The sequence below is a fragment of the Ursus arctos genome, unplaced genomic scaffold (assembly GCF_023065955.2).
Source record: "Ursus arctos isolate Adak ecotype North America unplaced genomic scaffold, UrsArc2.0 scaffold_19, whole genome shotgun sequence".
Lineage (NCBI taxonomy): Eukaryota > Metazoa > Chordata > Mammalia > Carnivora > Ursidae > Ursus > Ursus arctos.
Window position 1 is genome coordinate 27,330,771 of NW_026622863.1, and position 13,161 is coordinate 27,343,931.

Here is a 13,161-nt window from a genome sequence, read left to right on the forward strand (position 1 = left end):
TCATTCAACAAGTCTATATATTACTCAGTGCTCATCAAGATAAGTGTCCTCTTAATCCCCACCACCTATTTTCCCCATCCTGCCACCCCCCTCCCTTCTGGTAGCCATCAGTTTATTCTCTAGAATTAAGAGTCTGTTTTTCGGGTTGTCTCCTTTTTTCTCCCTTTGTTTATTTGTTATGTTTCTTGAATTGCACATTTGAGGGAGATCATATGGTATTTGTCTTTCTTTGACTGACTTATTTCACTTAGCATTATACTCTCTAGATCCATCCATGTCACAAATGGCAAATTGCATTTTTTGTGGCTAATATTTCATTGTGTGTGTGTGTGTGTGTGTGTACCACATCTTCTTTATCAATAGTATTTGTTTTTAAACTCCTATCAGGAGTTTCTCACACACACACAGGCAGAGGGGTCTGGCCCTCCTCAGAAACTCTGAGGAGAGAGTACATCTGTAATGTCCTCCTCAGTTGTTTCGGTGCAAAGCTGAGTATCACCCACTTGCTGCATGTGGGCTCTGAGAGTGATTTTAGTCACTGCTCTCTAGATCTTTTCCTATATTTTGACTGGACTCAGCCCAAATTAACCTACTAAAGCTGTGAGGAGAAGTAGCCTGTCTCCTGTGGGAAGAGGGAGACATGGAAAGCGATCTGCTGCTTGAGTTAAATCAAAGGATGAATCTTGGAGGAAGTTGCCCAACAGGCTATGAATCCCTAGGCATTTGGTTTACTTGGGAGCTGAGTGATGTGGATGTATATTTGTCTGAAGTGATTCTGAATGCTTAGAGAGTAGACTAAACTAGGGTTTTGCTTGTATCTCTTCTGTGTAAGATGCCATAGATAAGCCGCTTGACTTAGAAAGCAGCATCACAAAGGCAGGCCAACTCAAAAGGTGCCACCGGTCCAGGCACCCACCCTGCACAGAACAGCCCATGAGAAGGTCACTTGCTGTGCAGGCAGCACGTCATGAAAGAAGAAGGCCCCCTTCCTCAGGCAGACACAATGCCTAGATGAAGGCACAGGGCTAGGACGAGCACAACAAGGTGGATTTCAGTCCCCAACCTGCACAGCTGTGTTGTTGTCCCCAACAGGACAGCCCTGTTGTTTCCTTTCAGTGTATGGCTCGGGCTCACCAGGCAAGCCAATCATCCTTTTCAAGGAGGAATTCCATGCTGGATTTGTGGGTCTGACCAGCATAGCCATCTGTGTCCCTCTGACCACAGAGTACAGAGAGAAGGAATGACAGTTCTCATAAGCACCCTTTAATGCCCCTGCTCTTTATAAACGGGGTGGCCAGAAGCTTCTGTTTCAAGCGATCTCCAAGGCCAGCCATTTTCAGCTATTCTCCTGTTCTTCCTCTTGCGTGGAACACAGGTATGTCGCATAAAGAGCATTGGAGAAGGCCCAGTTATCTATGTACATCCCACTCAAGTTGACTTTGGCAATATCTACGTCCTAAAGGACTCCTTGAGGATTCTCAACCTATCTAACCAGTCCTTCATCCCTGCATTATTTCGGGCACGCATGGTGAGTAGATGGCGGGACCATTATGGGATGAAAATACAGCTTTGCCTATACCTTATGGACAGTGGTCCTGTTTTTACAAAATGCCTTTGAAAATGATCACCAGAAGTAGAGGTTTGACCTCATTAAACTCTGCATTCTCACCCCCAGTTCCTCTTTGTTATAATCCTTTTGTTGACTAAGAAACACAATAAGCATATAGTTTGGTAAACAAGCAGATATATTTAGTATAATTTCAGGAGGATGCTTCAAAGATCTTCTTTACTGAACTATATCTAAGCACCCCCCCCCCACCTCCAGAAAACACCTTGTAAATGTCTCTGTAACTGAAAATGCCTCTTTATGTTTAATTTGAACCCTTTTGGCCACAAATATGTTAGTATGTTTATTTTAATCCTCTCTTCCTTTTAGCAATATTTTAACGTAGTTTATAAGGATGTATGAAATACAGCAAGATAATATTCGCCAAAAGTCAAAATTAAAGAAAACAGCAAAACAAGGATTAATACAAAAACAGACATGTAATAGTTTTAGTAATGAGTCTGTCTTATGTCTATGTATTTTATAATGATATTTAGATCTGCTAGTCTTCTATAAGCTGATCTTTTAAGAGATAATACAAAAATTTTTGCAGAATTCAGAAATTTCTCATCCAGCAACCGAAAATATTTTTGATTCTAGAAAAAGTTTTCTAAATTTAAACATAAAATTTTAAATAGTGTAGCCCTCCACCTATCCCCAAATTATTGATATTTGAATGAACGCTAACATTTGGTTTCAGTATTTGTCAGATATTTCTGAAAAATCAATTATTAATATTCTAAAAGTCACCATTAGAAAGAACAGGATCATAGTTCTCTGCTGACTTGTGGTGGCTTCTCAGAGTCATTGGTCCCTATTAGCATTTCATTTATCACTACTATTATTCCTTTTTTTATTATCATTTGTCATTAGTCCTTACAAAGGCAGCTGTTTTCTGTACGGTCACTGCTCTTTGTAGCATGAGGTTTAGATACAACCCCACCCTTGTCCGGGTGCCTTGTGGATCTTGTGTGGGGAATAATGTCTAATAATGTTTAAAGAAAAATCCTACAGAACAGATGCCTTGGCTAGTCTTTATCCAATGAGTTAGTTGATGTGTTTGGTGGAAAGCAAGGGGTTTTGCCTAGGAAGTGCTGCTTACGGTCCAGCTGTGCGTGTGCAGAGTTCACAGTGGGGGAAGCGGAGAGGTAGCCGAGTTGTCAAGGACGCTGAGAGGTGGCCCGGGAGGTCCGAACAGATTACAGAGGAGCAGATGGGCAGAAACCACCAGAACGCTTGTACCAGTGTAGCACCTGCCACCTGGTTAAATTCTCAGGGAGCTCCAGGTTTCACTTTTTGATACATGTTAAAAACCAAAAACACACCAAGGATCTAATCGGTTTTTACTAAGATAGTTTATATTTTGAATGACCCAGCTGGTTGTTAAAATGGGACTTTTTCTTTTCCACAATGTTTTCATGATTCCATCTTTTGATTCTTTAGTATCCTCTCAAATAAGCAAGCTCTGATTCCAAGCAGCCAAACGTGTGATGTAAGTGATCTGTCATAGACTGTGTTTTTCCCCTCACATCCTCTCTTGGAAAACTGGTGTTTGTTGCGCCAATTGTCCTCCCAGCATAAAAGTAGTTTCAACTGTAATTCTCTTTTCATATTTCAGCTGATTTTTGATGGATATCCTAGTAAAGAAATACTAATGTGTTAATATTATAGGAATTGAATGACACTAATTGGGAAATTAACCACAGTGGGAAGAAATAGAAATACCATTTACTAAATTTTGAAATTGATGTACAGCAGTGAACCTGAACATTCATTCTCACAGAAATTACCAGGCACTAGGAAAAAGTTTCAAATAATAGTTGTTTTTTCCCCTAACTAAGCCTGGAGCTCAGTACCCAGGTTAGCAGTGGTCAAATATTTGGTGCATTTCATTTCTCACTCAGAGATAAGCAGGGCAAGGGCACACTCTTCGCTTCTTCTATGATGACTAAGGATTCAGGTCTGCAAGTTTTCTCTTCCTGCTGGATGCCCTGACAGGCGGGCTCATCCTCTCTCCTCTTTTAGCTGTCGGGAAATGTCAGCCCTCCCCCAATGCTGCTCCCACTGTCAGCCGCTAGCCACGCTCAGCCTTATGCGTGGTCCGCGCATCACAGCAACCACTGCGATTAGATTCTCCCTTGCTTGGCAAGAGACGTGTTTGTCATCAGCTGGAAGGGCAGGAGATAGGAAGCTGGAAGCCCACCTTCACCATGCTGTTGGGAAAATAAATTACACTCGGAGCGATTTTGAATTTCTCAGAAATAAATGCTGTATTAAAAAAATGATTGAAAACCCTGAAACTTCTTAGTATGATATGGAGTGAAGAAACAGTGAAGATTATATTTTTTCTGTTTTAGTAAATCTTAACTTGTCCTGAGTGCTTTATTGATTAGTAAAAGCAGAGTGTTCTGTGACCTAGAGCAGTAGGTTCTCCTTTGCTTTGGAATGTCTGAAATACCAGCCTCAGCTAAGGGTTCCCTGTGGCTGGTTTATTTGGATTTAAGATGAAGGACTCAAAGCAACAGAGTAAGTCACTTCCGGTTTGGAGGGTTAAAAATATCAGAATGCGAGAGCAGAGCAGAGAAGGGCCGTTTTGGCAAGAGTGTGTGGGCTCTGCCTTACACACAGCGCTCCTAACTTCTCATTGGGTGACAGCGGAAATGAGGCAAGAATACGGTAGTCCTCTGGACCCTAGGACCTCAGCATCGGGCTGGGAGATACATACCTTCTTTGCATGGGTGCCCCTCGCTAGGCAGAGAAAGTGCATTGCCCAGCATTTGTTTAGAAACATCTGGAGTCTATTCAACCTAGGGGAACCATTAGCCCGAGAACTTGCATCCAGATGTTTGTGACATCTTGGGATTTGGCTGGCACTGAAGCATCTTGCAGGGGCCTTCTGCCTCTGCGATCTGTGGGGGAGGCCGTTATAGTTAGACCTTTAGGATCCAGGATCCAGGAATTGAGAATTCTGATGCCTCATTGAAGCTTGGCTCCTTTTAAACATATATTTTCTTGGTCACTTGCCAGAGCCATACACAGTGATAACAGCATCCAGGGAATCATTGTGCTTTCACATCTTCAGGCCCTAAGCCACTGGGTCCTTGTTTAAGTAGGAGCACCCTTTCTATATTTACTTGTTTGTCGGCTTGTCTCCTTCAGATGATGAGTGTCTCTGATTCGAATTCCCAGCACCTAGCAACAGGATTGGAATTATGATGACAATATGATGGCATTAATTAGTTCTATTCACCACTCTATGTGCAGTATTTCACTTACCGTAACCTGTGAGAGAAATACTGTTATAATGCTGATTTGAATGAGGTAGAAACAGAGGTACAGACAGGTTTGATAAAGTGCCATAACCTCTGAGTGGCAAAGCCTGGTTCCCAGCCCTGGTGGTCTGACTTCAGACCCTTGCTCTTTTCCACTGTACTGCCTAACTTTGCCTAATCAGCAGTTATCCAGATGAACATGAAAATGGGGAAGGGATTCTGGTTTTATGTTTACAAAAGACCCTTACAGGTAGACACACCTAGAAGAGCAGATTTTTCTAAAAAGTTGGGGGAAGAAATCAGGGAGTGTTTCTGAAGTAGACAAAAGGCCCAGATAGATAATTCGGCTTTGTTCAGAGATGTGTTAAAATGTATATATGCAAATCGTCTCCATTAGGTCATTTTCAACCAACCATAATCCCTTCAGTTGTATATCTGAAATAAAGACACAGAATCTATTTCCCCATTTAACTAATTGATCTTCTATAATGGAGTATGACAAAACATTCAGTTCACATATGTAAATGTGTGTAGAAATTCTTCACTGCTAGTGCTCTTAAAAGAGGTTTAAATACAAAGTTATGACCTATTTTGACAAAGTAAATAGACAAGCCCACAAGGAGATTAGAAGGTATTTCACATCCAGTGAAACTGTTGTTGCTAGACCCTCTGTGTTTTAGGAGATGACGAAATTGTAGCCATTCTGGAGATCTCAGTTTTTTTTTTTTAGGAGAGAGTGAGTTTGTGCACAGGCATGCATGTGTGTATGTGCATGTGAGAGGGTGGGGGCAGCAGGAAAGGGAGAGAGAATCTTAAGTAGGCTCCACACCCAGTGCAGAGCCTGCCACGGGTAGGTCTCACAACCCTGATATTATGACCTGAGCCGAAGTCAAGAGTCGGAAGCTTAACCAACTGAGCCACCCAGGTGCCCCTAGAGATCTCATTTTTAATTTGTAGTAACAACTGGTTTGTTGAGATCTGTAGCTATACCTTATACACTACACCATCCTTGCATAACTGAAGCTCCCACTAGATCTAGAACTTCGTTTTCTCTTTGGGGTGCTTCCTGTATCAGGGAATTGGCACTAGAGAGATTTCTAACGGACAAACTAATCTCCAAGGCCTTTTGATAGATGGTTCTTAAGATATCACACCCCGTGATGTGTGTGTGAAGAGAAGATAGAATGAGCTGTTTCTCAGTTTTCAGTGGGTAAATTAGCTCTGCTATGGGAATGAACCACTGCATCTATGGAAGGAAACAAGTAAGAAAAAAGGTATATGGAAAAAGGAAAAGAAATGGGCATGAATTCAAGACCAAATGCAGTTGTTATACCTCTCTCTATATAGTTTTTTGTTTCTTACAGATTTTGCACAATAGCAGCTTCATTTACTAAGGCATACATTTACAATATAGTACTTGGGTTTTAGCTCCAAGCTCAACCCTTCTGTTGACTATGATTTATGCCATAGCTTTCTGTGTCCTCAAACATACCCCCTCCCTTAAGGTTTGCAGTGTCCCCATTGAGCAGATCAGATAACTGAGGTTCTCTTGGTTGAGAGAACTGCCCACAGTTACACGTGAAAGAGTGGCAGCCACTCTGCTATAACTCAGATTTTCTGAATTTTAGTCTAATCCTTTTTTGTTTTACCACAGAAATATTTGATTCTAGAGGTCAGGAACTGTGTATATCTAACATTTTTTATTTTTTAATAATAATATTTTTTATTATGTTAGTCACCATACAGTACATCCCCAGTTTTTGATATAAAGTTCCATGATTCATTACTTGCGTATAACACCCAGTGCACCATGCAATACATGCCCTTCTTAATACCCATCACCAGCCTATCCCATTCCCCCCGCCGAAGCCTTCAGTTTGTTTCCCAGAGTCCATAGTCTCTCATGGTTCATTCCCCCTTCTGATTACCCCCCCTTCTTCTTCCCTTTCTTCTCCTACCGATCTTCCTACTTCTTATGTTCCATAAATGAGTGAAACCATATGATAATTGTCTTTCTCTGCTTGACTTATTTCACTTAGCATTATCTCCTCCAGTCCCGTCCATGTTGCAGCAAATGTTGTGAAATCATTCTTTTTGATGGCTGAGTAATATTCCATTGTATATATGGACCACATCTTCTTAATCCAGTCATCTGTTGAAGGGCATCTCGACTCCTTCCACGATTTAGCTATTGTGGACAATGCTGCTATGAACATTGGGGTGCATATAGCCCTTCTCTTCACTACGGCTGTATCTCTGGGGTAAATACCCAGTAGTGCAATTGCCACATCATAGGGTAGCTCAATTTTTAACTTTTTAAAGGACCTCCACACTGTTTTCCAAAGTGGCTGTACCAACTTGCATTCCCACCAACAATGTAGGAGGGATCCCCTTTCTCCACATCCTCTCCAACATTTGTTGTTTCCTGCCTTGTCCATTTTTGCCGTTCTAACTGCCGAAAGGTGTTATCTCAGTGTAGTTTTGATTTGAATTTCCCTGATGGCTAATGATTTTGAACATTTTTTTCCTGTGTCTGTTAGCCATTTGTATGTCTTCATTGGAAAAGTGTCTGTTCATATCTTCTGCCCGTTTTTTGATTTGTTTATTTGTTTCTTGTGTATTGAGTTTGAGAAGTTCTTTATAGATCTTGGATACCAGTCTTTTATCTGTAGTGTCGTTTGCGAATATCTTCTCCCATTCCGTGGGCAGCCTCTTAGTTTTTTTGACTGTTTCCTTAGCTGGATAAAAAGCAGAAGCTTTTTATCTTGATGAAGTCCCACAAGTTCAACATTTTTTAATACAGAAAAATTTAAGAGTGATGCTTAACACTAGAAGCTAACACATGTTAACCTTTCCCACATTTACCTCAGATCCTCTGCTTTAAAGAAATCATGTAGTAATGTTAAAGTTGGAGTCCCATTGATTTTCCTTGTCAGTGTCATTTTATTCTTTTTTTCAGAAGCAACTGTATCATGATTTTGATGTGTATACAAGCCGTGCTTTTTATATTACAGGTATATATGTATTTGTAAATACTATATAGTGCCGTTTGGTTGCTTTTTAAATGTATATAAATTATATCACTGCATGTAACATCTTGTGACTCATTTTTTTAGACTCAAGATTATGTTTTCAATATCTATTCTTATTAATACTATAAATTTATTTAATTCATTTTAGCTGCTGTTTGTATTCCATTTACCAATAATGTGTTTATCTCTTTGCCCATTAGTTGACAGTTGAGTTATTATAATAATACTTTAGTGAACAGATACAGGTCTCCTTGTGTGCATATGCAAGATACATATACTTTTTGGGTATTGTATAGAAAGGGTATATGCCTAGCAGTGGAATTGTTGGGTCTTAGGAGAAGTGTATTTTCAAGTTCATTAGATATTGCCAAATTACTCTGTAAGGTGATTATGTCAATGTGCCCTTTCAAGATGGTCCAAGACATCTATTTCTTCAACAGGCTAAAATTTATTATGGTCAAGTTCTTGGTAGTCTGAAAGTAGAATACAATTTAATTTGTATTTCCCTTATTACTGTTGAGATTGACAATTTTTTCATTTGGTCTCCTCTTCTGTCAATTATCCATTGTCAGTGACCTACTTGTAGATGTTCTTTATACATTGTGGATACTAACACTTTGTTTATAATGGGGTTTTGGATTTTCTAAAGATGTTTTTAATTTAATGTCAACTTTATGAATATTTCCTTCCTTGTGTCTGTTTTTTATTTGTACTTTAAGAAATATATCCCTGCTTTTCCGTTTAAATAGCTTTATATAGCTATCATATTATTTAGATTTTTGCATCTGTTTGTTTGTGATTTTTTGCATTGCATTTTTCTGGTTTCGGTATCAAGAATATCATATTCTTGTAATATGAGTTAGCTTTTCCTCTTTTGAATTTTTGAAAAGATGTTTATATAATCTACATAAAGTAGGATCCATTCCTTGATGATAAAGCCATTTAGTCATAGGAACTTCATGTGTTTATTGAGGGTGGAAGGTATACAAGAAGTAATGAAATTTTAACTAATGATTCATTTTCTATAATGATTATTTAAATTTTTCTAGAAATTTTTCATTTCATCTAAATGCAAATGTATTGGCATAAAATTATTCCAAATAGTTTCATATGATTTTAAAATGTTTATACACTAATTTCTGCTCTTAGTTTTACCACCTCTTCCAATGTTCTTTATAGTTATTTTGTTCTTTTTCAAGAAACCTTAATTGGAATGTTCACCAATATTTTAACTCTTAGTTTAATCATGGCTTTAAAGCTTGTAAATATTCTCTTTATGCAGCATTTCAACTCCATAACAATAATTTTTATTTGTAATACTTTTTTATTATAAATATTTGGTAAACTTTACTGTGATTTTCTTTTTAATATGTGAGTTATATACGGGCATATATTTTTAATTCTTTACATTTCCCCTTTTTGTAGAATTTTAATAGGTAACTTTTAACTATGATGAAGTTGGAACACATGGTTTGCATGACACATAATTTTTGAATTTGTGTTTTGGGAGACATAGTTATGGTTGGTTTTTATAAATATTTCACATGACCTTAAAAAAGAGTATAGACTCTCTAATGATTGAGTATGAAAGACTACTATCTGTCTGTCTGTCTCTGCATTTGTATTAGATCAAGCTTACTGATGATATTGTTTAAATCTTTTACAGCCTTACTGATTATTTGTATGATATAATAGTTTCTGATAGAATTTTTTCAAAATCTTCCACTTTTTCATTTCTCTTTGTAATTATGTCAATTTTTTCCCCATATATTTCAAAGCTATGTTAATAGATGCATAGAAGTTTATGATTTTTATTTCTCCTTGGTATGTTATTCCTTTTTTATAAGATACTCTGCATTTTAATCCCTAAATATGCTTTCTGACTTAAATTCTGTTTTGCCTGATAGTAATATTGCTACATCAGCTTTCTTTTAATTAGCATTTGCCTGGTATATCTTTTCATTCCTTTATTTTCAGATTTGTGTGTGTGTTTGTTTTGTGAGTCAACTTAAAATCACTTTTAAATAGCCTATGACTGGATTTTTAAAAATCTAATTATAGACTCTGTCTTTTCTTTTTTTAAGATTTTTTATTTATTTATTTGTCAGAGAGAGAGCACAAGCAGGGGGAGTGGCAGGCAGAGCAGGCAGAGGGAGAAGCAGGGAGCAAGGAGCTGAGCAAGGAGCCCAATGAGGACTTGATCCCAGGACCCTGGGATCATGACCTGAGCCGAAGGCAGACGCTTAACCGACTGAGCCACCAGGCGTCGTGATAGACTCTGTCTTTTAATTGACAAGTATATTAGTTTCCTATTGCTGCTGTAACAAATTTCTTATCTTATAGTTCTGGAGGACATTAGTCTAAAATGTGTCTATAAGGCTATGTACTCTTTGAGACTCTGGAGAAGAATCTAATTCCTTGCCTTTTATAGTTTCTGGAGGCCACCTGCATTCCTTGGCTAGTGGCCCCTTCCTCCATCTTCAAAGCCATACCATCTTCTCTACTCCCTGACTTTTGCTTCCATCCTTATATCTCTGACTTTGACCCTCTTGCCTCTTTCATATACCTCTAAGTTCTGTGCTATATAGAGGTCTCATAATTTGTGTATATTTGACTATATTTTGATTTCAACTTCACTCTTGTATGATAATTAGCTAAGTATGAAATTCTATATAACAGGAATTTTTCCTTTGAAGATTGATCTCTGGCATCAATCATTGCTGATAAAATTCCATTGTTAGTCATATTATTACTCCTTTATAGATCATTTCTTTTTCTCACAAGGTGCTTTTAAGACTGTATTTTTATTCTTGATTTTCATAGGTTTCTGTTTAAATGCATCAGCAGGTTTGACCCTTCTAATACTGGAAAATTTTGCTGTTATCTCCTCAAATGTTTCTTCTTTGCCAGTCCCTCTGTTTCCTACTTTGAGCAAAATACACACACACGCGCGCGCACACACACACACACTCTCTCTCTCCAGTACAATTCTACATGTCTATTTTTATTTCTCATCCACGTCTTTCATCTCTTCATCTCTCTGTGCTGCCTCCTCAGTGGTATGCTCTAGTTTACAGATTCTGCCTTTGATTTTGGCAAATTTAAAGTTTCTCATCTATTTAATTTTTGGCTATGTATTTCAATTCTAAGATTTATAACTGATTACTAATAGCCACTATTCTTGATTCATATCTGTTTTTGTTTCGTAATTTTTGTTTTATATATATTATACTACCCTGCATCTCTTTGAAGATCTCAGAAACATTTTCTAATCATTTTCATTTAGTTCTATAGATTGCTTGAGAATGAATTCATTAGCTGATTGTTTGCAACTGTCCTTCTCCGCATTTGGAATTTTAAATGATTGATTAATCTGGCATGAGATATATTTTTTTCTCATTCTCAGTAGTCTTGCCTCCCTAACATTTTCTTCATTTGCTTTCACCCTCAACAACTATCACAAGCCCAGAATCAAATGTTGAGCCTTTTTTCCCCCATGGGGATATTGGAAAAGTCACAGATTCATTCATCACACTTGACAGTGGCTTGACATAGGGCCTGTCTACATGACAGTCTGTACTTCACATCCTCCACTGGCACAAGTGTGTGTGTAGACTATTACCTTGGCAACATCACAGCTTTGTTCGGCCTTCTTTCAAATTCAGGGAAGCTCTCTTGGCTGGGAACCCTGGCCCTTAACCCTTACTTCCTGCAAAATTTTTTGGTTTTCATTTTGTCCCTCAAGCTTCCTTTACTGATTTAGGACCTAGAGCCCAGGAGGTCTGTGGCTTCAGGACTCTCTTAGTGTTTCCGTTCCACTTCCAGTCCATACAGTGTTAATCTTGTTTTTGAGTATAACTATGCCTGGTTCAAAATCCTTGTTTCAAAATTGTATCTCTTTTTTCTATGTGTTAGAGTGAAGGGTGTGTTTTAAAGCTTGATTTATAGTCAGTCCTCTTAACTAATTTTTATAGTGCTTTATATATTATCAGTGAGTACTTGAAAAAGGGTGGTGAATTGTGTCTTCATTTGGCATAGGGGAGCAGAACTCTTATATCTTTGCCTTAGGTATGAGAAATCTATAAAATAAATTCACAAGAATAGGTAAATAAGAGAATAACATCCTAATTTATCATGGTGGGCATCTTTTCTTTAACACATAAATGTCATAGCCGTTCCGAAATGGATTGTGCTTTTCCTGAGAGCCATTCCAAGGAACTTCTTCAGTGACAACAGGATACCAATGATAATAATATCAAGAGACTTACAGAAGCAAAGGATTGTGCTTGACAGAGAGCTGTGAGCCTCTTACTCTGACTCTCACTTGAGACTTCTTTTACTTTGGCAAAGCTAAATGTGAAACCCAGAAGACAGATTCCAGCAGGTCATATTGATTATAAACCACACTAGAAAAAGGAAAGCTATCGATTGAATGTTAGGTAACATGATGGGTCAGCACCTTCCCTGAATTTAGAATGACAGCTCTACTGATTGAATATGATTAGTTTGAATGTAAGCTAAAGCAAAGTGAAAGGAGGAGGTTTTGTTCCTTTGTCATTAAAGGGCAGTCTAGAAAATAAAAGAAAAAATATATGCGTTTCTTGCATGCTTTGCAAGACTTTCCATCTTCATTCTGCCTGTCCCAGCTCTTAATTGGCTTTAGCAAATTGTTTTTTCTAATTAATTGTTATTCAGGTTTATAGTTAACACTTGGCACCACAGAGGGAGATTAAGGTAAACTTCCTTTATATTGATCAGATGTGTTTTTTTCCCCAAATCCCACCTTCCCTCCTCCATAAAAATTTATAACTTCTTCTCCATTACCAGCATCATCATCTATTCATCTGTTATGGACTAGACGTTTGTGTCCCTCCAGAATTCATATATTGAAATCATTACCCCCAATATAATGATATAAGTAGGTGAGGGGTTTGGGAGGTAATTTAGAGTTCTCATGAATGGGATTGGCACTCCCATGAAAGAGACCTGAGAGAGCTCTCACCCTTTCCATCACACGAGGATACAGTAAGAATGATGGCTGTCTGCAACCTGGAGGAGGACTTTCCCCAGAGTCTGACCATGTTGACCTTCTGATCTCAGACTTCCACCCTTCAGAAATAGGAGAAATCAATTTCTATTGTTTATAAACCACCCAGTATATGTTAGAGCAGCCTTAACTAAGATACCAACTTATGTCACTTTTAAGGGATGGCTATCATTGTCATTATCAACTAAAGAATTTATTCTGTGC

The 13,161-nt window shown here is 38.2% G+C and overlaps 1 protein-coding gene across 1 annotated transcript in view; it reads left to right on the forward strand.

Moving 5' to 3' along the window:
* The window catches only part of HYDIN (HYDIN axonemal central pair apparatus protein), a 375,249-nt gene that overhangs the window by 181,380 nt on the left and 180,708 nt on the right, over positions 1-13,161 (forward strand). Inside the window, exon 18 of the mRNA XM_057314225.1 lies at positions 1,376-1,528. Within this exon, the coding sequence (XP_057170208.1) occupies positions 1,376-1,528 (153 nt within the window). The remainder of the gene's footprint in view (positions 1-1,375; positions 1,529-13,161) is intronic.